This window comes from Sander vitreus, chromosome 13 (assembly GCF_031162955.1).
Source record: "Sander vitreus isolate 19-12246 chromosome 13, sanVit1, whole genome shotgun sequence".
In the NCBI taxonomy this organism is placed as follows: domain Eukaryota; kingdom Metazoa; phylum Chordata; class Actinopteri; order Perciformes; family Percidae; genus Sander; species Sander vitreus.
This window is the reverse complement of record NC_135867.1, coordinates 4,362,918-4,389,929: the sequence shown is the minus strand read 5'-3', so window position 1 is coordinate 4,389,929 and position 27,012 is coordinate 4,362,918. Positions and strand designations below refer to the sequence as shown.

The following is a 27,012-nucleotide window of genomic DNA, read 5'->3' as shown; positions in this document are numbered from 1 at the left end:
CTCAGTCCAAAATGAAATACTTTGCGTACCAACTAACATGTTACAGTACATCTCCTTTGTTGTTTCTGTCTCCAAGTTGTTTCAAATATATGTATATTATTATATGTGTGTGTGTTTGTATATATATATCATCGTTCCTTACAGTGCACAGTAAGCTGCATTTCTCCTTTGACCTCAGAGTCCAGAGGGCGACACTGGTAGATGCCACTGTCTTTCCGTGACACTGGGGACAGCATCAACACATCGCCGTGGTTGCTCTCCAAGTCCACGTCCAGCTCCTGCAACAAATACTCTCATTTGTAATCTAAATCCATGTTGTATTCATGTGAAAGTAACGACATAAACTAAGGTAAGTTCTTTGTATCAGATGTGCTCTTAGGGTGAAGACATGCTGCATTTCCAAGAGAAATTGAAAATAGCATCTAATTTGTTACAGTTTAGCCCTATGGGGGGGGGGTAGTTGCAGATTTTAGCATTACATTGAAAAGATGACTTTCTTTAGTTTTATTTGGCGGAAAGAGTTTGAGTGGAAAACAGTTTTTCCAAAACATGTATGAATTCATCACTATTAACTTCGCTAATAAAAAGCTGACAACATCTTATAGCTTATTGCCAAAAGTTGACGAGATTACAGACTATGCTAACATTTTAAATCCTAAATGTTTCACTGTAATATCCAAAACCACTTACTTGAAATTTTAAATAAAAGAACACAAAATGTCTGTTTTATTGTTCATTGCATTGAAAAACTGTGATTGTGAATGGTGAACTATGGTGAGATGGTTTTAGAGATCTTATGGACATAAACAACTTACAGTTTAAGTAATAACTAATATTTTCTTTGGTTTTTATGTTGATTGGTGTGCAATGTGCCTTACCAGACTTAGGGCTCAATCTTACACCCAGTGCAAAGCAGCGTAACTGCCATTGCTCATTTCAGACCAACGCAGTTGCCATGCACTTTAGACAATGCTCTATAGATCTAGCTGAGTCATTGTGTCTCCAGATCTCAGCAATATTTTTGTGAGTGAGTGAAATATCGTAACACAGCATGGTGGCCAAGTATTAAAATAACATTGTAGAAAAAAAAACAACACAATTTTCCTTTGTCTTTCACAGCAGAAATTATGCTTTTACCTTCTAAGCCATGGTTACAACAACCGCTAACCACCGCCAGTGACTGTCCAGTTAGGAAAAGTTAAAAACGGCAGTCAGCTGAGTTTTTGTGTTGTCCACACATACAATGGATGAGTCTCTGACATGGGAATAAGTCCTACCCATGAGCCCTGTCAGTGTGGCCTCCGGTCTCAGACCCCAGCCTGGATCTGCAGGGTCAGAGCTGACAGAGCCCTCACAGACCTTGCACACTCATGTCTACATGGGGGCCCTGTGAGCTCTACATATCAAAAACATTCCCTGCATGTCTCTTGCGTGTCACCCATTCTCTCTCGGGGACTTTTAGGGTGAGAAAATGCCTCCTATTCTTACTTGTTCTCGGTTGAAAATGAAGACCGGCGGGGGGTTGCCATCACCCTGGCAACGCAGCTCCACAGTATCCCCCTCTTTGACCAAGCCCTGGGGCGACTCCTTCCACAGCTCCACCATGGTTGTGGGGTCTGGACACAGACACACACACACACACACACACACACAATTAGGCAGGCTTATTCAGCGAGCTGTTAAGTCACTTTACAAGGCTATTTCCATAACGCTGACAGCACAGACTGTGTTTGGCTCTGTCTGCCACAATATCAATAATAAACCGTTACAAACTATTTAGACAAGCAATGTGTCGGTTAAAATGCATCACTGACAATTAAAATATTTAAAAGGGTTATTCCAGCAATTTAATATCAAGACAGATTAAAAAGAATGGTAAAAAAAAAATCAAAGCACAAACTCTCTGGACAAACAAACTTTCTACACCTTTTTTTCAGGCTGAGTAGTACTTCTCATGACAACTAAACTGAACACCATGTGTAAAACTGGTAGAATGCCCCTTTAAGAGAATACTGTAGCTGCCGTAAGCCTGACACATTACGGAGAAAGCGAGTGCCCGAAAAATGAAAGCATATCAGTGTCTTGTAGCCATTTGCGGGCTCATGGAACCACACAACACAGCTATTTTCGCTAAACTATTGCGTCTGTTCATATCGTCTGTTTGATATGCTTTCATTTTTTGGGTGACAGAAAACTTTTTCTGGGACCATAGAGAGCCTAGGGAGATGAGTACTATACACAATTTATATTGTTGTTTTTGGGTGTATTGCTTTAACCAAAAGAAAGCAAAATGAATTGGTAATATAACACCTCAGTGGTGGCTGTAGCTGTATGTGGTCCACTTGGCCTCATGGCAGAGGAAACACTAAACTAGAGCTGCAAAGATTAGTCGATTAGTTGTCAACTATTAAATTAATCGGCAATTTTGATCGATTGATTGAACATTTGAGTTTTTTGATTCCATCTCCTTAAATGTGAATATTTTCTAGTTCCGTCACTCCTTTGTGACAGTAAACTGAATATCTTTGAGTTGTGGACAAAACGAGACATTCAAGGACGTCATCTTGAGCTTTGGGAAACACTGATCGACATTTTTCACCATTTTATAGACCAAACAACTAATCAATTAATCGAGAAAATAATCAACAAATTAATCGACAATGAAAATAATCGTTAGAGTCTACACTAAACTGAACAAGTTGAGTCGGATGTCCCAAAGATGGAAGATATTGCAGCAATGATTTTACCTTTACATTGTGGGACGATTACTGGCAACAACTGATGTGATACAAAAGTATTGACATGACAGAAGTATAAAAAGCCTCAGCGTTAACTCACAGTGAACAGTGATGTTGACGCTGTTGGACTCTACTGTCCTGATGGCTCCCGGGACAAAGAAGCTGACCTCACAGGAGAAATGGGCATCCTTGTCCTCCTTAACCACCTTGTACTCCAGTGTGCTCTGGACGGAGACCCCAGAGACATTGGACTTCCGGGTCACCAGGATCAACACGTTTATATCTGCAATATGGACAAGACAATATTGATATGTAACAATGGGCCACAGCTAATACTGATAGCAGATTAAAAGCATTTTTTAAGCTTTAGGGCACCCAAATACGCAATTAGATGTAAGTGTTTTCTCCTGTGCAGTCCCTCGGTGCTGGAACCGGTTACAGAGCTTGATTTGGAGACATACCACTTCTGAAAGCAGTAACTCAAATCACTTGCTATGCCATGTAGCCTTGTGGTACCGGTAGACCTAAGTGTTGAGGCTCCTATTCTTGATGTACTGTGGCTGCAACACCGGAATTTCCCATTTTTTTGGGATCAATAAAAAAAAAATCAATCATCCATCCATCCATCAATCCATCCATCCATCCATCTTTTTGTCTGGTCCAAAGGGGTGGACCGACTGACCAACTGACATTGACATCCCTACCATGTCTTAAAATATCCCAGTTTTCTGTGGACAGGAATATTTCTTGCTCTTACTTCTGAAATACTTTTCGATTTTACCGTTTGCTAATCTGCATGCGTAGAAAATACTTCCCCGTTCCAGAGCTTCATCGATATGCTGAGATTTGAAATGAATGGCCTGGATTTAAACCAAAGGAAACACTGGTGTGTTTCCTTTGGTGGCAGACCCTCTGAGACGGACACATTGGCCCATCTACTGTTTGCACTCACGTCCTGGTGTAGACATCAGTGGCATGCCGTTCCTGTACCAGGTGATGTTGGGTTTAGGGTAGCCGTTGCGAGCCTCACATGATGCAACCTGAATGGAGAGTCACATTGAAAGATTTTTAGTATCATGAGGTTGGTAATTGCAGCAGTCTACAAATACTGTAGACAAAGAGATTTTAATAACTATCAGATGTATACTTTACTTGGTAAGACAATTGTATTGGTTGATCTCAGTGTCTAGGGTTAAGCGGACCCACCTTAGACAGCCCCTCATTGGTCACAGATATTCCAGTAGGGACACCCTCGATCACTGGAGCCTCTGGAGGAGCTGAATCAGGAAAATAATCACTTCAGTCAGTTATAATTAACAGGGCTGTCAAAACTGATGGGATAACAATGAGTTAACGCAAATTCCTTTGAACACCAAAAGGAGTGGACAGTGTTGCCAACTTGGCAGCTTGCTTGCTAGATTTAGCGACTTTTTAGACCCTCTTAGCGACTTTATTTATTTTAATTTATTACAAATTTAGCAACAGACCATCTGGGAAAAGGCGTAATATATTCACATATATTTCTATTGTAATTCATTCACATGCATGCAGTCCACGGCCCCTCGGCCAACAGTGCTGACGTCTCTCACCCTCTCTCCTCTTAGTGGGCATTTACACAGCCTGCATCGGCCATCTGACAGTGCAGCAAAAACGCAGGTCTTTGCATTCATTTTGAATGGGGGTAGAACGCTTTGCTGCGGCGGGGTTTGCCGTAGGGGGGACATGCAAAAAAACGCAGCTGGCCTGCAGGAAAAGTTGAGACTGACTCAACTTTTCAAAAAACGCAACCCTACGTCACACTGCCGTGGCCAATCATGAAACTGGCGATCAGACTTGTTGGTGTGTTTTGAGGCGGCGTGAGAGTCCCGTACAGTAAACAGGAAACATCACTGCCTCTATTGCTGCCCAGTCGTTCTCTTAATACATCAATGTCTCTGCCACGAAACACAAGCACTGAAGTGCCCAGGGGGTTTGTGTGACAGCTGAATGTTTCCTGCAACAACAAAGCACAATGGATTTGTCTCACTCGTCTCTTTTCTTTTTTCTCTGTAAAATCAAGCTGCCTTCAAGTGCAGTCGGAAACGTCGAGATCTATAAACGATTTGATGGAAAACAGTAGTTGTGAAAAATAAAGTCTACTTGTACTACATTGGGGGGTTTAATTACGTGACACAATTACGTCACACAAATAGGCCGTTTCATTGACACTCCCCCCGCCGCACAACCCTGCGGCAAATCGCTGGATCGCCGTTTCCCTGTCTGAACGCAGCTGTACGCAGCAGCACTGCGCAGGCAGTCAGTGGGGGTGGGGGGACGGGGCTGAGCGGGACTGCGGCAGAGACAAGAGGGGAGCGGATGGCTAGCAGAAACAAACCTCCTTAAGCAGAAATTGATGAAGAAAAGTGTCTTTTGAATGGCAGGTTAAGTTTCAAAGGCCTTCCAGATGGTTCTCTCGTCAAGACTAAAATTATTCGCATGTACTGTCGATGTGAACTGAGTTACCACCGGAGTACGGTACAAATACCACTTGAGCATTAAAAACTTGAAAAATATCCCTTTTTAAAGAAACAATGTTTTGTCTTCCTTACCAAACACTCGGAGGTGGGTCTTGCCCTCAGCGCTCCCGGCAACAAGCCCATTAACCTGGCAGAAGAATTCCCTCTCATCGTTGAGCTGGACATCTTGGATGGTGAGTTGAGTTCCCTGCTGGTCTGAAGTCACCTGGATGCGACCGCTGTAGTCCGTGTTGTTGTCCACCATCTGCTGCTCGTCATCACCGTAGAAGATCCGTATGCGTGGGCTGGCTGGCTGCCGGAAAGCTCTCTGCAAAGGGGGGACACACAGTCAGGACTCAACTCAACTCTGACCTCTTGGATATACTTATAAAACTAACTTTCTGTCATATTTGCTGACACTGACCCTATGTTCCACTCTGGCACCACCTACAGCCTGTAGTGTGATTTGCAAAAATCCACCACTCCCTGTTTGAGCTTTAGCGGAAAAGGGGGAGGAACTGAGAAGTTGTCGATGTTAAAATGTTCATGCAAAACTTTTACGAGATTGAGCATTGTGTCTAGAGCTGCAAAGATTAGTTGATTAGTTGTCAACTATTAAATTATTCGCCGATCGATTGATTGAACATTCAAGTTTTTTGATTCTAGCTTCTTAAATGTGAATAATTTGTAGTTTATTTTCTCCTCTATGACAGTAAACTGAATATCTTTGAGTTGTGGATAAAACAAGACATTTGAGGACATCGTCTTGAGCTTTGGGAAACACGACATTTTTCACAATTTCCTGACATTTTATAGACTAACAACTAAATCGAGAAAATAATCAACAAATAATCGACAATAAAAAATAATCGTTAGTTGTAGCCCTGTGTGTGTCACTTTATAAGCAAGGAACTAATAAAAATCATGTCTGGAAATGAACAGAGGAGAACATCACCTACAATTGTGAAGCCTGTTTGTCCTGTATAACAATGTAGATTTGATTTCCTTGTAGCCAGCTTTATGCTCTTATTTTTATCTATTTTGAAGAAATAAAAAAGTCTGATGCTCCAACTAGAAACTGAGCTCGGGGCTCCTAGAACATGATTCAAATTATTGACTTTTAGGAGGCAGCCCTACAACATACATACGTGGTTGGATAGTTCCAGACAGGCAGTGTCAAGTTTTCGCAGAGGGGGGCAACAGTACTCACCACAAACCACTGGATCATGAAAAAGCTGGGCTTGTTGTCAGTGTCAGTGAAGTTGTACTGGCAGGGGATCTGAGCCGAGTCACCCAGGTACACCTCAACACCCTCATGCATAGTCAGCTCCACCTTGGCCCACGCTGAAAAACACAGAAATGCACATAAATCAACATCATGCTTTGTGCAGGAAGTGTGCACTGGTCCCATATTATCCATGAACCATTTAAAGCCATAAAAACAGTATTTAACCCAACATAAAAATGGCATTTCATTGTGATCGTGTGACTCCCTTAAATCTAATTTTGACCCTCAACCCTAATGTAATTTTAAACTGCATTGTGTTTGGCAGATGACTGAACTGTCTTCCAAAGCCAACCTAGAGCCAGTCTGCCATGTTAGCAGAACAAAGAAGAAAAGGCTTCTTGTCCACATGGCATAATTTTCATCTCCCTTCTGCCTGGCTGACTGTAGCCACAAAACCACATCTTGGCCAGAAAACCAGTTCCCTAGGCATCATTGGGGGAATGTAGGCAAGGGAAGGCCAGACAGTTTGACACTGGGCTGTTGACTCAGAGAGCCAAGTGCTTTTTCAGCCATTTTGGACTTGGCTGCTGTTATAGGAGGAGGCAGCTCACAACAGTGACAAAGAAGAACAAATCTATTTTCTCAGTTTAATCTGGTTTGGAGTTGCTGTGCAAGATGGGAAAGGATACTCCCCCTCCCCTCCTTACACGGAGTACGTTTACATGCACACCAAAATTTCACTATTATTCCGAATATGCATTAATATACATGATACAGGTTATGTAAACAGCATACCATATCCTATCATTTTGACAAGCTAGCAGTGGAGGTAAAACAAATGGTGGTGTTATTCACTCAAAATTCTATCTTGTTGTCACATTTCTTATGATTTTGGTAACTACTGTATATTCCAGTTGTCAGATAAATGAACTGGAGTAAAAAGTACACTATTTTCCTCTGAAATGCAGAAGAGTAGACGTATAAACCGACCAGAAAATGGAAATACTATTATTATACTAACTAGTGAAGTATCTCAACTTATAATCGTAAAGTACAACAAAATTGTACTTAAAGGGGAACTGTTTGCATGTTGAAAGGTAGAGCAGAGCTATTCATATGATTTCTTGTGTTTACAGATATAATGTAGGCCAAATTTTAGGTTCACTGTGTATTATGAAGAAAAACATACTGTACTTTTGGTGTAAGCAGATACTGAGGGGCAAAACAACTAGGGACATCCGTTTTTTTTTTTGTATAGTTTTTTTTTTTTTTTTTAAAGTTAATTGTTTTCAAAAATAAAGGGAAAACGATTAACAAGGGCTAGACCTCAGTGTCCTAGTATGTGTTTTCAGCGTTGGTTGAAACAGACCAAGCATGAAAAGAGCTTTAAGAGTCCAGTTGCCACCCTGCTGCCCCCATTCAGCCGGCTACTCCCCCATCACCACCCTGTCTCACCCCAACCTCCGCACCAATCATTTTCACAACTCATTTTTTTTTTTTTTTTCTGTCCCTCCCTCCTCTGCCTGGGCCTATGCTCAGCCAACCATTCCTTTAAGACAACTGGCACGCCATTGTTCCCCCACCTGGGTGGACCAGACCCCCCCCCACACACACACACACACACACACACACACACACCCCTAAACCAAAGGCTAAAAACAGTTAATGTACTGAACTTTACAAGACTAAGATGATATGCAACAGCTTTGAGACAAGAAGCAGCTTATGGAGGCTGGAGAGCAAAATATGTCACAGAAGTCAGTGTAAAAAATGTTGCGTCTCTTTGGGGCCATGCTGGTAACTTTTCAGCTAATCCGATTAGCACTGGGGGGTTGCTGGGGATTTGGCTTCAATAGCCAACCTGGGACCGGTCTTATCTATTCCTGTTGTGACTTTATGCTGCATGGACTAAAGCACAAGCACACATGAGTCATGATCTATGGACCCTGACAACAAAAACTGCTGCCTGTGTGTGTGTGTGTGTGTGTGTGTGTGTGTGTGTGTGTGTGTGTGTGTGTGTGTGTGTGTGCGCATACATTTGTGGCTGTCTGCTGTCTGTGTCTGGATGATAGAGCTAATTCATTCAGAAAAAAAAAACTCACTACTCCAGAATATTTGGATGTGTTGACAGGATCAGGCCTGTGACTGGACAACAAGACCCCCCAATGACTGGCCTGTCGGAGGGATGAGCAACAGAAGGGAGCAGGAGGGGGCGTTCACAGTTCAACAACAAACAGTTACATTACAAACGGCAGATTAACCCCTCCACTAGAGGTAGATTTCTTCACAAAATGCTATCCATTATTTACTAATTAAGTTGTTAAAATTACAGTATATCTACAATTAATTAAAACGATGCTGGAGTCACTTCCATGGTATGGTTAATGCTAATGTTTGAATGCTCTCCATTTTTTGTCTCCTTTGTGATCCAGATTTCAGTGCTGCCATTCTGCCAATTGTCACAGCAGGGAAATCGTTCGCCAATATAACTCATTTTATACCTTGCATCGAGGAATATAGATACGTTTTCTGGAAAAATACCTTTGTTCATGTGAAGCCAAAGTTCTATCATGTTATATTTTGATGTCTGAACACAAGCAGCTGTAAAAGAACTCTGCCCAAAAAAACCTGGAACTGGCAAAAATGTTGATTGAAATTACTAAAGTGAATAAAAAAGTAAAGACATTCAATGTCAGCTATCAGTAAGTATTTTTAGCCATGCCATGGCTCAAGAGGTGTCACTGTTTGGTCGGAAAGTCAGCATCAGGTCAATGAGTTCTCTTAACCTGTGAAATATCTGTTGTGTACAGACATTCGTGGTTGTGAGACGGGTGGTTCTGTATCTAACGGCGCTTAACCACTGCTAGTAACAGCTCGGCCCGACCACGGTGCCCCGTCCTCCTTTTTCATTGCAGATTTAGTACCCCCTCAATCGTGAGGTGAGCGTGGCTGGTCGTCATAGCGACGCCGCAGGAAACCGCCGTGACCTAACGCGACACACACACACACACACACACACACACACACACACACACACACACACACACACAGAACGTCGAAGGTGTGTGGTTTTTGATTCTCGGCACATGGCTGTTGCCACAACCAGAAGTCAAATTTTGTTTCAAAAGAAGCTGAAGGCAGCAAAAAAAAAAAAACACCGCTGGCTAAACTATTTCAAAATGGCGGGTTTGTTCAGGAGACCCCCGTCTGTCGCTGGCAATGATGACGCAGTGATTAGTGACGATTCTCTCCGACCAATCAGCAGTCTGCAGGTTTTCACGTCACCTTTTGGTATCGCCTCAGCTCGCTTGGAACCTCGACGGAGGCGATACCAGGGACTTTCTTTCATAATGGAAAACCAAAAAAGTCGAGTAGAGTCGTGGCGAGTCAAGCAGGTACCATGTAATGGAAAAAAAACGCCAATAATGACTGATGATCTCATTAGGTGTAGTTTTGAGTTAAATGTCTTGAAGACTACAAAAATAAAATGCCAAGAAGTTGGGTACACACTTTCACGTCTCTCCGGATCAATTGTTATAACTTTGGTGATTTCATTGTAATTAAGCCACTGCTCGTGTAATGGATGCTAACTTTTTGTCACAAATAAAAGGAGAAAGAATAATGACTTTTCAAAACACAAGTCAACCTTTCTCAAAATTAAGACCACATTTCCCATGAGAACCAACGCTTTCAGAGATGTACAGAGGATGTCACTACTTTGCAGTTTGTGACCAGTGTTTTCTGTTGGAGATGGTAAGTCCCTTTGGGGTGGACTTTGGGCTTTTTCACTTTGTAAACCTATTACATGCACAAAAAAAGATATATAACACAAGAAAGGAAAGGGAAAAAGCCAAAAAGCATAATATGAGCACTTTAATGTGATAAAGTAATACAGCTGGTTGTGTGACAGATATCTCACCTGCTGCCACAAATTATTGGGAATGCTCTCATTTGTTTAGAGTGATTACTAAACGTCTTAACATTTATTTGGTAATAATCTAGGTTGTTACGTAGCACTTTTAACCCCTCTTAAACATTTATAGAGAAGACGGAGCATGTAAAACGGGATAGACACAGAATTAAGAGAGACAACAAATTAGTTTTCTGTCCTTTCATTCAGGTCAAATAAAGAGACTCTCACAATGCAAATCAGACAATAACAGACATAACGAGGGGGATACTTCCAGGACAACCTCTGCATACAGTCGCTCATTATCTGACTAACACAGAGACAATACCCTCAGACTCTAACTACAGTGGTCACCATTATCGGCTTTACCATTTGATTAAGGCTGTCAGCTTAAGTCTCTAGTAGATCTGCAGCTCCAACACTGATAAGAGTCCAAATCACCTCTGACAGAACAAACCAGCCTCATTTACTCACCCTAATCCCTCACATGCCTTGTGAGCCATGAAATGAGACCAAATTCTTCTGAGAACATTAAAAAGTCTTGTAATAAATGAACTATAAACCCTCATGTTTATGGTTTCTGGTCTTGGAATACTAAAATATGACGATAGGTTCCAAGAAAATTTGAAAAAAGCAGATGCACCACATTCTGGGAAAGAAAATCAGCTTTTTTGAAGCTACTCGTGAGAAAATGTAAGAGCAGATCAGCGTTTCAGACTTTTTCAGGACATCTCTGAATAAAAGTTGTGCGTGGACACTCAGGGTCCCTCAGAGAGTGGAGGGTGTAAAAAGCTAGCATGTAAGTGTGGATGACAGGGAGAAGGATTTCTCAATACGCAACCCCCGTGTGGTGTCTAACACCTGGGGGACGCTGTGTACTGCCTGACATCAAAGAGCGCACACACACACACACACACACACACACACACACACACACACACACACACACACACACACACACACACACACACACACACAGCCCTACAGTGGAGATGAGAGCACCTTGTCTGTGCTTTCAGAGACAGCATCTGGCACAAATCTCCCATGAACATGTTCCCTGGGTGACAGTCAGTAACAGTGAAGGGTCCAGGATTTATTCTTTCACATATAGAGATAAGGAAGTGCTGCAAATCTCCTCAAAGGCACCTCTTTATGCATCAGTGATCCCCTCCCCCCCTTTCATGCAGCAGAGCATATCACAGCTTCAGGTCAGGACCTCGCACGTAGCCCACCAGGATCACTGTTGAGGTGGACTCACTCAGGTTAGGACTACTAGACATGTATGGGACTGATACTGGTCTTTCATTCACGACACTTTGCTTTGTGCAAACTTGGCACATGGCTGTAGTTCATTTTTTTGCACTTGCACCTATTTTGTAATTTCCTGACAAACAAACAATCCCACATGCGCCAAGTGTTCATGTCTGTCTCATTTGGCGTACTGTACTTTTCTGCCTGCACAGACCACCTGTCTTTGCAAATGCAACGTTTCTGTGGTTTTAGTTGCAGAGGAAAAACACATTTCAGTTCAAATGATTTAAATACGTCTGGAGTTCTGCTCATTGATGGCTGTTTCTGCTAAAGAAACAATTGACCAATCAGAGGTTTGTTGGCAGGATGAAGAATGCGAATGTCCTCCTCCTACATAAACGGGTAGCTACTATAGCTCCATCCATGGAAATGGTGATAGACAAATGGCCCCAAGTGTAAATGGGATCGATCCAACTGTACAGGTCAACTTACAGAAATACTAACTCTTCAATCAGATCAGCTTGTAAAACCCTTTGAGGCACATTTGAAGAGATTCGATTAAATACACACACCTCTGCTCCCTTTTTGTCCTTGACTGTTTTTTAATTCCATATTTATATAGCAAGCAGGGCTCCAGACTGTGACCAAATGGGTGCATTTTGCGACCAAAATTTGAGAGCGTGCGACTGAATTTTACATCCAGTCGCACATGTGCGACCAGTAAATTTTCCCCCTTTTTTATACGTTAAAACGTCTACATTTCGGTACCTGACAGCGCGTAAGCTCAAGCTTATCTGTCCTCTCTGAAAATTGACAGAGAGCAGAGCTCTGACACAAACACACACGCATAGCTGCGGACAATGCAAACTACGTCGGCTCTGCAGTTTTGTTGAAGTCACAGTGAGTCACGGAAATGCCGATAAAGTGGTTGCAAGTGTGGTTACAGTTTTTCAAAACTCCACGCAGACAGCATTTGCTGCGATATGATATTAATGGAGAGCCGAAAGCGGTTGCGGTGCTGTTGACGTTACACTTCCTAAGCAGGCACAACAGTGATTTCTGTGCCCTGGGGACTGACTGACAGGCTGAGGTTGTAAGGCAAGGCAACTTTATTTCTACATCACCTTTCAGCAACAAGGCCATTCAAAGTGCTTTACATGAAACATTAAAGAGCAATTAAAAACGGTCATGAAAATAAAACAAAAAATAAAAAAGAATATACAAATACAAGAATAAAAGTTACAGTGAGTAAGAAATGAATAATTATTCAATGTAATAGGTTGTAGGGATGGGTTTGGGAGGAGAGAGGGACTTTTTTATTTTTGTTTAGTTTCTTTAGAGTGTAACATATTCTAATAAAATAACATAATGTTCTAAGTACATAGGATAAAGAGGTTTGACAATAATTTTTACAACTGAAATAATTTCAGGTATCGGTACCAATATTGGTTCAGTAGTAGCCTAAACAATGCATGTTTAATTTGAAGTTGAATTCATTGTAATTATAGACTAGAGCTGGTGTGTATATATATATATATATTTATTTATTTATTTATTTATTAGGGCTGTCAAAATAACGCGTTCATTTCGATTAATTAATCTGAGAAAAAAATAATGCGTTAAAAAAATTAACGCAGAATAATCCATTCCATATTGACGTTTACATACAGAAGAAAATCTGGTGCCACTGATATGTCTGCGCTTCTCTCTGCTGCTCTGAAACAGATGTTACAGGAAATACAAACCCCGCTGCATGTGACGCTAGTTAACACTATACTCAACAGCAGCTAACGTTAGCCTACCGCTAGCTAGTAGCTGGATTAAACACGGTTAAAATGCTGACAGCTAACGCTAAACGGTGTAAAGTTTGACTGTTAGAGGATTCAACACCGGTACGTAACAATCTGCAGCTGCCGTCGGAGAAACAACACAGCAATTTACTAGTGAAATAAGTTATTGTTATACATTATTATTAAATCATTTAATTTTGACCATATGGCCTTAGCAATAAACAAGCCGTTTAAAGTGACACTGAATTTGAAACAGCACATTGTAATTTCTGCAATGTATTTATTAGTAATACAGTGGAAATTAGTAGAAATGTGAATATTTGGTTAGCATGTTGATTTACGTTGTTTACGTGTGTGCCCCTAAATTTTCTGGTTGTGCCCCTAAAATTTTCAGTTGGGGGCCACTGTGCTCCTAGTGAAAAAAGTTAGTCTGGAGCCCTGGCAAGTCATCTTAAATCAACAACTTTGCATTAATTGTCAACAAAATGGAATCTCTGTTTATTAATTTAAGAAATTTGTCGATCTGAAATCTGCCCACAGACATGACTTACAAAAAAAAAAAAAACATGCATCATGCTGGGAATGTTTCTCTACTGGTTTTATGGGTTTCACTACATCTTCCAACCTCTAACTGCTAATCATCCCCACTGGTTAGCAACTTCTTCAGCAGCTGCATTAATTTTTCATCATCACACTCGATGGGTGAGACTTCATTAAAGGAGCAACATGAATGTTTTATTTATGCTTGTATCTGATGTTCGGCAGTGAATGTGGCTTGTTCCTCTGCATCCACTACCCATCAATAGACCCCCTGCAGAGCTGCTGGGCTCTGGCATGCAGGTTGCTCCGCAGCCACAGGATGGCTAATTAAAGGTCAACAGGCTAAACACTGTGTCTACATCAAGGGGGGGGGGGGCATCCTTTAGCTATCAGCAGAACTAAAACAAATTTGGAGATTGAGCCTACGGTAACATATTTTCCTAAATACTTATTAAGTAGTCGTGCGTACCCGACTGCTAGAAACTCGACCCAAAAGCTACAAACATGGAAATACAACTGAAGTTTATTATCTAGTCATCTGCTTACCATAAATAGACCCAATCCAAGAGTAACAACAGTAGCTCAATCATTATCTAGTACATGAGTAGTGCCTGAATAGGAACAGTCACTGAATCTAACATTGAAACTGGGAACAACTGCAGTTCCACAATCCAGAAATACCTCTGACCACAATGCTGCAGTTATGGGGGAAAACACTGAGTATAATTCTTTTTGGTTTCCATTTCAAACATAAATATCTATTCAAGGATACATGATTGGATTTCCTTCCTACTCCTAAATGGATTGGTATGTTTGGACAAAATGCTAACCACAAGCATGGAGCACGTCCTGACCTATAAAGACATGCAGGCATCATAACAACAAAATGTAGGAAACCATTTCCATAAAATAATCTAACATTAAACATGTCGAGTGATCCCACTTTACTGAAGGTGGACAAAATGACATTTCGAGGTAGACGGAACCTGAAACTGCAGTCATTTCTTTTTCGTCTCATATTAAAGTGTGTGAAAGACGAGACATTAAGGTAAGAGGGGCCAGGTATGAGGCCTCGGCTGTTATTCTAACACTATAAATAGAAGACCTTTTTTCCAATCAAAGCTCTGACGACAGCACGCTGACTTGCCGCTGTACTCCAACAAAGGCCTTCTTATCCCAGGACCTGTGGTTATCATTACGGTGCTGAAAATCCTTGAAAGCTACAAACTAGGTGCCAACAAAATCAGCTTTTCCTCATCCATCAAGCAGAAAGGGCTGGCCTGAGATAATCACTTCCATTTCAATCTCCTGACACCATGAGCTCTGCTAACTTTGAATTAAAAAAATGAGTCACTGTTAAAAGATCAGACATATTTAGTACTTTTTTTTTGGCGCTTTTGCCTTATAAATAAATAAATAAATAAATAAATAAATAAATAAATAAATGTAGCTGGAAACCAAACCACCGTCATTTACTGTATTTTGGATCAATGCGAAAGAATCCAATGTACAGAATACATATACAGAAACTCAGTGTTCCTGACAGAACTGCAGCATTGTTAAACTATTCACTCACTACTACTAACTGATGGGCCTGTCACTGGCCTGTGACTGCAATGATTTTTTTCCAGCACGGCAGGGTGCAAACTAAATGTAATGAAACTTTGGCGAAAGTTCGATAAGGAACATCTTTTCTCCGTCACTTTCACCATCCCAAATTGTCAAAGTTCACACATTCACAATGGCGTCACCATATCTGACTAATCATCTTTCTGCCTGCGCACCATGAGCCACTCAGTCCTTGGAGCATTGCATTTCTGTCAGTGCATCTTTCAGACCTACGTACGACGGTGCCTGTTCACCACCTCCACATTATCACTACTATTACATTCAGGATGTTCCAGGACATTTAACAGAGTTTCCATCATCTGGCTGCAGGCTTTAGTCATTCTGGGGGACCCCGTCCCTATCTTCTAAATTCATGTGGGCCTACACTTAATGAATATGCCTCACATTGATGGAGTCTAATTGCCAAAGTCTTTGTTTCTAACCTTAGTGAATAGTTTTCAGAAGATTTTTTTTTTTTTTTTTAATTGAATTAAAAATTCAAGGAGCCACCATACACACTGACACTGCAGCAGAAAGCAAGCAAATAAGTAGGACAATGATTCATTCCTCTGGTCTTCCAACTACTGTACCTAATCATTTATGCAAACAGACTGAATCCATTTAGTGGAAATGTTCTGATAGAGCCTCCCATTGTGCTTAATGAGTCGGCTGGGTTTTTACATAAAAATCCACACTCCACTTGAATGATAGATGACTGTGAGCTACGCCTCTATCACACACGCGCACACACACACGATTGTTTGAACTCTTTTACTTTGTTTTTTGGGTCCGTGTCTGTTTGTTTCTGACTATTAGCATACAAGCTGTGCCCGCCCTACAACAAAGGCCCATTTGTGCACCCCCTCTCCTTTCATCCCATCTATCAGACATGAGGCGAGCTGTCGAGCGAGCATGCCACACCTAATTCACCGGGATCAAAATGGCGAACCCCAGCCCCCCCCAAACCCCCCGCCGAGAACCTTAATGCTCTCAAAGAGAATATCAGAGTGATCACAGGTGCACTGCTGTGTTAATGAGGAGAGGCTACTGCCTGTGCCCAGGCCAGTCCTACTACCCCCCCATCAAACACACACACGATTCAAAAGCACTGTTTACTATTAAATAATAATTTCAATTCCAGACCACCCCCCCCGAAAACCCACAGTTCAATAACCACGCCTGCTTTCCACAGCGACTGTCCGGTTGTGAAAATGGGCACAGCTCCAATCATATCAAACTGCTGTCTACACATTCCTGTTTCTACAACTGACCATATGATCCCCACTGTGTTGCCAGTGATGAGAGACTGTGTGACAGAAACCTGGATCAGATCCAGCTGGACGTAACAAATATTCAGGTAGAAGAATCCTCCCTCCAGTCGAGCTCAGAGACTTAGAGAATCCATGTCAAAGAGCACTGAAGCTGTTGCTGCTGCGTGTGGTGGAACACCTTACTAAAATATTTTTTTTTCTTTAAGATCAGACTGTGATGCTAAACTAAAGGGAACACTACGTGCATTATGAATTTTAATATGAGCCTTTTCTTTTATAAAGCTTTCAGTAAATGTCTCACACATGGTCATCTACTGTCCAGGGATGGCCAAGAAATAGTCATACGCCGAAACCATGTATGGTTAACCCTTTACCACCCAACATCCTTTTAACAAATAGTCAAACCCTAGTACAGCAGTTATTTTAATTGTCAATTAACTTGGCAATAATTTTCTTGATCGAAATACATATTGGAAACCCAAGGTGGCCTCTTCAGATTGCTTGTATTGTCTAACAAACAGGTCAAAACCCAAAGATATTAAACGTGGTATTACATAAGAAGGCCACACAGACAGATTTCAAAAGCTAAAAACAAATTCATTTCTGGGCAGTTTTGCTTGAAAAATTACTTAAATGATTAATCGTCAATTATCAGACTTAAATTTCAGTTGATTGACTAATTGTTTCAGCTCTAGACCCTTCACCCGATGAATTTGGAATTCTGAATGTATTACATTGGGTGGTAAAATATGCTACTAGGTTTCTCTTCCTAATTAAATTGCTTTAAAATACTTTCACGTCAGTTTTATAGAACAATGGTATTGCTTTTAACAGGTGCCGTTGTTTGCCGTGATTCTTTTAGCCTCTGATTCCTTTGTTTTTTGTGACGTTATCTGTTCCCATTTGTACTTTTTATTTTGCTGCCCATATTATCCTGGACACTCTGGCAGAAAAGATATATCTCAAAATGGGACCTTTCTGGTTAACTAAAGAATAAAAAAATCTCACATGAGACTAAAGAAATCAGTAATAAATAAAAAATAAATGTTAACAGATTCAATCTTGTAAAGATACATAAGACTAGCAAAATGTGGCAAAACAGTATAATGCCACTACAGTATGCTTTGACGTATGCAGTATGTTTCACTTCCGAGGACCTATCAGTGTTTGCCATCTCAACTGTTTTTTTCATATTTGAAGCAGGTTTGATTGGGCAGGCACGCAGCGGTTCTGATCAAAGAGAAAGCTGAAAAGCACGGATACATTTGTGCGGGACGCTACTGGAATTTTATCAACCAAATCAGTAAAACTGAGCTCTCCTAGCCTCTTGGTGGAAGATTCACTGGAAACAACAAAAAAAAAATTTTTTAGGATCAGATTAGACTTTTGGATGTCAATGTTTTGTCTACTTAAATCAGTAAATCATGTGTGCTCTTAGCAGATGTTCTAAGCCTGGTTGAAAGGCAATTCCATGCAGGTTGAGGAGGGTGAAGCCCGGACAGTGGCAGGTATTGCAGGGTGGGGGAGGGAAACTTGTGGAGGAGGGTGGTGATGGGGAGCAAACAAAGCATATGTGGGCTTGACAGGATTTTACAACTCTAAGAAGTTATTATGGCAGCAATCATTTTATCCTCCATCTACATGACCACATCACCTCAGTGTGCAGCTAATGTTTCTCTGTATCTCGACATCATTGCAAATGAGTAAAACCTCAATGATTTTCAAGACTTAAATGAAGGTTTGAACGAATTAATGATCATCAGGTAAACATTAGAAATACAGCACTATTTGATTGGCATATGCGGATGATTTTGCATTGTGTTGCAGCAGAAGTTGAGCCAAATTCTAATTTCTGACAGCTGGACTTTCAGCTTTACTTTTGACATCACTGTTATTATTAAGAAAGGACAGTATGTACAGTGCATATGAACATGTTTGGACAATGTGTACAGTGCATATGGACATGTTTGGACAATGTACAGTGCATATGGACATGTTTTCTCCCAATAACCTGGGCTGTTGTGTGCATGTAAACAGTCTGTGAGAGTCTAAGGTTCAAAACAAGTTCACCTTCTCAGCTGCTTTATTGACACTCACAGATCTACGACGCGTGTATTTTCACAACAAACTTGCCCTGTATTTCACGTCAAAACACAGCGCTCGCTTACAGGAAGTAATAAAGACTTTCTCCTTTTACTCTAAACGGGAGTCAGATGCCTGCAGTCGGTCAGACACAATGTCAAACACAATGATATATCTGTGTTCAGAACTCATAACCAGCTGCATTGTTTGATATGAGAGCAGGGAGCAGCTCAACGCCTACTTTATCTTGATCTCTAGACTGGGAGACTCCAGTTCTCAGGGCTCAGCAGACAATATCCAGCGCTTGTTGTATTCACACCGCCACAACGTGCCAAGACCTTGAGCCAGGGCTGTGGTTACGACTGGATTCCCAGTCGTCGGGTGGCACTGTGTCCTGCTGGGCTGGGGAGGATGGAGGAGGTGGGGTTCACATTGACACAAGCAGCTGTCAACAATAGTAAAGTCCCCCCCCAATTCCCATGCTGTGGAGGACAGGGGCAGTTGGGGAGGGGAGCGCTCCAACAACACCTGTGGGCAGCCCATTTGTCAAGTGATTTGTGGGAAGAAGTGTAGAAGCAGTGAGGAAGGAGGGCAAATAGGGGTGGGTGGGGGTGTGTGTGTGTGTGTGTGTGTGTGTGTGTGTGTGTGTGTGAAAAGTAGTAAGAGTATTATCACAGGACCACACACACAATGAAATGCCTGTTGATTTCCCTCTTACACACACACACACACACACACACACACCTGTGCATCTATTGAGAAAAAAACAAAAAACTTATCCTCTCCCAAATCATGCCATGTTCAAATGCTGTCAAAAAAGTAAGAAATTCCTATATTTCTTCAGTTAACTGGTCAAAAGAATTATCCTTGTCGCTCACAACTGACATGAATCTTGCCCACAATTTGTGCTTCCACTAAAGACCCCTGCACAGACCGGCTGTCAAAGGAATTATTTTACCTACTTTATACATGTACTGTACACACACACACACACACACACAAATATATGACTCTGTGGTCAAAGTTTGATTCTGAGATCTGTTTCAGCATTCAGTCAAAAGTAAATAGTTCTCATAGTTCAACATGACTTGGGTCTAACATTTTAATGCAAGGCGTGAAGGGGGCCTTTGCCTGCTCGTGTTTCTCGACTCTGACTTCTTTTGGTCACAGTGTTCCCAGAATTTAGGAATTAACTCGTTGAGTACAAAAATCATCCATCGTGGAGTTGTAAACTACTTTTAGAGGGACCATGGTGTTCCTGGTGGAGTGATTTTAACGGCACTACACTTGCATTCTCACTAAACATCTACCAAACAGAACAAAATGCACAATGTAAGTCAACACTTGTAGCAAAGACAACAGCTTGGTATATATAACAATAATCCATACACACAAGCGCTCATGAGACAAAAGTTAAATAACCCAAGTTATGCTGAAACATGTATAAATTAACTATCACAGACAGGCACACCATTGAAAATCCTCTGCTCAGAACACTCCTCTTTGATTAGACGGTTGATCTTTTAACAGCGTCCAATATCAGGGCTCAGGGAGTGGGGGAGGATTTGATATTTAAGCATCTCTTTATCCTCTCCCTTTTGAAATGTCAAGTTCAAAGATCCAGACCAGCAGCCTTGATCTGTGAGCTAAGACGACCTAGAGAATTACCCGGCTACTCCTAACCACCATCACACGGCAGCGAAGACCACAGCTTTGTGGCGAGTCGCAAGACGGTACACATGGAGTGTCATTAACTGTGATTATATTAAAGTCTGTAAACAGGATTCTGATGGTTGTTCCTCGTGCTCTGGTCAGAGTGTTTTCTCTGTAATGAAATGCTCATTGTGTGTTTGAGCTTTTTTTCTAATTGAATTCAACTTATTGAAGTAGGACACTTTCCCAAGCAGTCCCTCACATCCCCACAGTGTGTTAAGTCAGTTTGTGTGATTTTTAAAGACAAATATGAGAAGGTTTTGATGTCTATAATGAGGAGAAGTGATGGATGTGCTGCTCTACAACTCTAAGTAGCGTGCCAGTGTCAGTAAATGAAGTACTGCCAGTTCATTTAGAGCCAAACAGAGCCTTATGTCCTGCTGAACTGGAGCCAAACAATAGAGCAGAGCCATTATAAGGTTTTTCACCTTTATGGTTATCGTAACATTTAACTTTTAAAACAGTATATGAACACACTATAGTGTAGTTTTAAGAAAATATAAGTTTATTAAAAGGTCCCATATCATAAGAAGTGAGATTTCCATGTATTGTTTTGATAATAAAGCAGCTCGAGATGCTATATAAATACTGTGAAAGTATCAAAGTGCTCAATCCACAGAGAAATACGTACAGCCCATATTCAGAAACTGTGCCTTTAAACAAGCTGTCAGTACTGTGTACGGTTGTGATGTCACAACTATATATTAGGTAGAAAGAGCCGCTACAGTGCCGTTAGTCATTCCCCGGCTGCAAAGACGGTGCAGAGGCTCCGAAGGGGGCAGATGCAGAACACCCGGAAACACTGACAAATCAGCGCAGACTGGGGTTTGAGGGGGTCTTAAAAAAAGACAGGTGTTTCAGACAGAGGGTGAATACAGCTATATTCAGACCGTATGAGAAAAATAATGTGTTTTTGAGCATTTAGACATGTTCTAGTAGAAACACAAAATACAAGTATGAACCTGAAAATAAGCAGAATATTGGACTATTACACCTAAGTGTACGCTGGTGTATAAGAAAATAATTAATGGCAATAAAGTTAAGCCCTATTGTAATATAAAATGTCCACAGGAAAAGTTGTAATTGTTGACAAATACTGTACATTAAAAACTTAAAATCTTATATATATATATATATATATATATATATCTCTGAATAAAACTACATTGTAATGTTTTATAAACCATTGTTGATATGTTATACGTGTTTAGGGTTTATAAATCTTAAATTAATGTTATGTCATCTATTTTGTGTTTGGTCAGTGTTTTCCTATAAACAAAATAAAACTTATGGCTTTGAGAAATACTGAGTTGATACAAAACATGTTTTTGAGCTTGTCGGATTATATATGTATATCTTTGTTGTTTTTTTTATTATCAGATGGACTGCCTTGCCTTCACCAGCCAGACAAACATATCGTAAGCTCAGTTTTCACCACAATATTTCAGCCTGTAAAGCACCTGAGAATCAAATTTGCTCAGCTGGACACGTACGGGACCCATCAGCTAACATTTAGGTGCAAAGGTGATTACAGCAAATGCTTATGGCAGATTGAGTCCACTATGTTGGTTGCCTACATGGACAAAAGAACATGGAGGTGAATAAAAGTTAAAAAAAAAAAGTTTATTCAGTGAAGTTTAAAAAGTTATAAAGTAGGTTAAAGTTAAGTTTATTTAAGTTCTAAAGCATCAGCTCATTTTTGGTTCACCCCAGAGTTTTCTGAGGTGAGGCTTCATCTATCACTACGAACACGTCAGCACATTTGACAGCATGACTGCCTCGTATTAAAAGGGGCAGTGATTTTACACACGAGGATTCGTTTTCTCACTGTAGAGAGAACTACTCAGCCCGTGGAAACGGTTGTTTAATATCTTCTGTGGCTCTGGAGGAGCTGAGAAAACCTGCACAATGTCATTGAGGTTATCTGAGCTTGGGCCAGTCCTAGGGGACATTATGGGGAGTGTAGGATCCATGGTTTAAAAGTCTGGATATTTTGTCCTCTGCTGCTTCGAGTTTGACCATGCTTTTTTAAATCTGTCTCTTGCAAGTCCCCTAACTCTATGGACGCTCAGTACTAAATCACTGCAGCACCCATTTAAGACCAAATATAAAAAGAAAAAGATAGACAAAATATTTTTCTTATCAAACAATGTCATTAAAAGACCAGTTTTCCTGTGATTTGGGCTACAGACAATCTATGGAAGTCTTTTCATGAGCTTTTAAGACAACAAAAATGTAGAATATTGCCAGCCTTAACCTCTAAACCCACAGGTCCTGAGAACTGTCAGCCTGGTTCTTTGCAACTGATCTGTAGGATTAAAAAGGACTAGTTCACCCAAAAACAATATAAATTGTATATAGTTTTCACCTCCCTCGGCTCACTTTGGTCCCAGAAAAGGTTTTCTATCGAATGGCGTTCAGGAGAGCAGACTGCCCCCAAAAAAATAAAGCAAATCAGGGCAAACAGACTTCGGATTCCGAACAAAAAACAGCAAAAAAAAGGTTAAGACTTTGATGAACAATTGCTAAACAAAGCATTTAAAAACTGTTCCATGAGAGGATACAAGACACTTGGAAACTGCTGCACAGACATTTTTCAGAAGTTTTATAACTTCAAAGTCTGTTTGCACTGATATGCTTTATTTTTCTGGGCACTCCACTCTCCTTAACGCCATTCAATAGAAAACCTTTTCTGGGACCATAGAAAGCCGAGGGAGGGGAGTACTATGTAAAATGTATATTGTTTTTGGGTGAACTATTCCTTTAAATGTAGGACGTGACATATTGTAATTTGAAACGTGTCCAAACTATGTCCCTCACTCTTCTCCAGCTCCGAGTTAGTGATGGAAACCTATTCAAATGTAGCACTTACAGTAAAATATGTCAAAAACTCACTCACGCCATACGTCATGTGCAGACTTCGAGCAGAAGACGATGGGGAGGTAGAAGATGTTGTCACAATGTCTTTGCTGCTGGGTAACAAGCGCTGCTTGGTTGTTAAGAATCACTGATCTAAATGACAATCCCAGCAGGTGGTGAGACATGAAAGAACTGGAGATCAATAACATAATAAGTAGGGCTGTCAAACGATTAAAAATTTTTTAATCGCGATTAATTGCTGAAGTTATATAGTTAATCGCGATTAATCGCATGTTTTCTATTATTTTGCATTTCAGAACTGTTTTTAAGTACATAATAACAATGGAGAGCAATTCTTACCAGTGGATCTTGATTGGGAATCAAATGAATGCAAAGAAAGTGACTTTATGAACTTGACTATTATTTATTTACTGTAAACAAATGTGTGAATCTGTCATTATTACACAATTCCTACAAGTACCTAACCTAACTGAGATGTAACACTAACACTTTGCTTATACAGTACAAACAAAATGGTCCAAAAACCAGATGCCACAGCAGGACATTTAACCTTTACATTTTTAACAAGGATTGAGAACAATTGACTGAGATGTAACACTAACAACCACCGTTAAGGCAAACGAGTGCAAAGTCCAGCCAGAGTCAATTTAGTGTTTAGTAACTCCTAAATAATGTGTGATTACTCACTGACGTCCAGTGATCACCGGTTAATGAGACAGCGTTTGCACTTGGCAGCAGTTCAATTAGCTGCTTTCTCCGTGTCATACAGGCTGTGTATGGTGAAACTACTGTCCTCCTCGATGGCAGTGTATAAGACGGGTCAGAACATGCCAACCGTAGCACTTCTTTAAGACCCGAGTCCTCTACGATGCTGACAGGTCTGCAGTTAGTTGCCACCCGTTTTGCAAGAGCTGTACTAATTTTTTGGGATTTGGTTTCATCCACAGGTCGGCAAGTAGCACTCTCCAAAATACTGCTTTGCCTGAGCCCGCTAGCATCAAACTGCGTCACGTTAATATGCTTAGCTCGTAGGTGGTAGCTCAAGGTTGATGTGCTTCGGTGATATTTTAAATTCAGCTTTACACAATGTACATATGGCTTTCGACTTGTCTACGAGCCGTCCGGGAGTTTTTTTTAAAAAAGAAAAGCGCCATTCAGAAGTGTGTTGCTGCTGTCTTTCTCCATGCCGGCAGCCTCCTGCATTCTGCAGCAGAAGATGTGTTATGAAGAAGTACGGCAGCGCCAAAGGGTCAAAATAGTAGCCGTTAGGCACGACGCAAAGTCGAGTGAAATAAATTAATCGCATGCCGGCATGTGATTAATGCGATTAAAAAAAATTAATCGCATTGCGTCGGCCCTTAATTGCATCGAGATTAACGCTGACAGCCCTAATAATAAGTAATAACGTACTCGATTTTTTTACTCTTCCACTATTTTTTGCCATGTGTTATGTACCCTTTAACAAGCACAAGCGTGTTTTTTTCAGGCCCGTCAATAGTGTTCCTGGTCTCTGCTGGGCAGCAGATGCCAAGCTGGCTGGAGGTGGAGGAAGCCCATGGCGACATGACTCCTCCAGCCCTGCAGGAGGCTTTGCAGAATCAGACATCTCTTCACCAGTTTGCTGCTCTTCAACCATACTTGGCTATTTTTGGACATGGTTTCCACACACACACAAAAAAATTATAATTTACTTAGCTTTTTCAACTTAATGTATAGCTAGCTGACATACTGTATACAGTCGGATCTTAAGAAATGCAATGAAGCAGGTTATGACGGTGCAGCACTTCAGGAGACATCACTTATTAAATGAGACTCTGAATGGGGTCTGTTATATCAATATGACTGCATACTAGATAAGTATAACATATGCTGCAACTTAACCCCCTCTGCATAGGTTTTAAAGGTGTAAATACATTCTATGTAGCAGTTACTAAAATCTTTGGGACAGCTTGTGCATACTTCCAGGAAGAGTAAGGTAAAAATAAATGAATTTGGCAATGACTGCCAATTCATAATATACCCAATCCAACTTGAAGAGGTACTTTGTGTTGCCACTAAAACCTACAACATAATAAACAACATTTTCAGACCAGAAAAAAATATTTCTCGTTCAATATATTGAGGGTCACATTAACAACAGGGCATGCAAAGCAGCCCAGACGCCCCCGCAACCTCATCCAGCTCCTCCGGTCTCCATGGGTGGTTTCCATGCCAGATGCCCAAACCACCTCAAATGACTCCTGTCTGACACCAGGGTCTGCTTCTGTCACCCACTGATGATGTCAGAAGGGAGACTTTGGCTAAGATAAGATTCATGTTCTCGTCTTCGCCTTGAGGGATGCTGGGGAGGTTTTGCTGCTGTTTTGCTGTCACAGCTGAGAGGTGCATTTAGGACAGCCAGAAAGCACTTTCCAGGACACAACGGCTATTATGGTTTCCTCCAAATGTTGTTGAGTTTAACGTCACACCAGGCAACATGCAGAAGCGACACTTTGGCGGTTACAAAGTGTGTATTTGCTGCGTTTTTTATGATGTTGAGTGTTTTCCAGCTACAAATTAGTCTGGCTCTACGGATGTACATTGCTGGGATAAAGCCTGAAGGTCCCTCCCCTCTCGTCATCTCCTTTGTTTCACTATCCCAGAATAGATGGGTGGTGTAGCCAGACACTGTGGAGATAGTAGGGGTGTTGAAATGAATCATTGCATTGATGCATGGCGATGTGGACCTGGACGATTCTGCATCAATGCAGTGACAAACCATAACTGATTATTGCCTACTGATGTTATGCCGCGTTCTATTTACCTTGGAGCTGGGAATGACGTCATACCCGAGTTGAATGCGTTCTATTTAAAAGTCGGATTTTCATTGTTTTCATTAGCTCTAGCCCGGTTAGCTATTGTTAGCAATACCAGTTGATAACAACGCATTACGCCATATTTTGTGCATGCAAACAGCGTAACAACATGTCCACAGATAGAAGTTAGACATGCCTGTGTGAACGACTGATTTAGTGACACAAATAAGACAGAAGTGCTTATAACTTTATGTTACTGCAGCTTTTCACAACTGTTGATACAGGGGGCAGCCATGCTGGATTTTGAACTCGGGCTACTGCGAGGTTGTCCGAGTTCCGAGCTCGTAAATCCGAGGTCAGGGGGCGTGTTTACGACTTTGACCTCGTTAAAACCGAGTTCCGAGGTAAATAGAACGCGGAATAACTTGTTGATTTTCCGGTCGCCGTTTTTTTTGTTTCTGCCTTTTGTCTGTTGTGTTCAGACTACGCTACATTCAGGGAGTGGCTTTCTTAAGAGCAGATACAATAAAAAGGGGAGTTCATATATCTGACTGCTTGAATTTGTTGCTGAAAACCATGTGTAGCAATCTATACTACGTAATATTGAGGAGGTGACACACCCTGACACATCGTCATATCGATTCGAACCGCTGCCAGGATAATGGAATCGTGACACCAGTGAAGATTCACACCCCTAGGAGATAGGTCTAG

General features: G+C 41.1%; 1 protein-coding gene across 2 annotated transcripts in view; it reads right to left on the bottom strand.

Moving 5' to 3' along the window:
* mcama (melanoma cell adhesion molecule a) overlaps positions 1 to 27,012 on the bottom strand; it is a 58,975-nt gene that overhangs the window by 15,959 nt on the left and 16,004 nt on the right. For both annotated transcript variants that reach the window (XM_078265655.1, XM_078265656.1), the window contains exons 2-8: positions 6,444 to 6,577; positions 5,327 to 5,561; positions 3,945 to 4,015; positions 3,691 to 3,778; positions 2,839 to 3,021; positions 1,489 to 1,616; positions 143 to 278 (exon numbers count right to left, since the gene is read on the bottom strand). In XM_078265655.1, the coding sequence (XP_078121781.1) occupies positions 143 to 278; positions 1,489 to 1,616; positions 2,839 to 3,021; positions 3,691 to 3,778; positions 3,945 to 4,015; positions 5,327 to 5,561; positions 6,444 to 6,577 (975 nt within the window). The remainder of the gene's footprint in view (positions 1 to 142; positions 279 to 1,488; positions 1,617 to 2,838; positions 3,022 to 3,690; positions 3,779 to 3,944; positions 4,016 to 5,326; positions 5,562 to 6,443; positions 6,578 to 27,012) is intronic.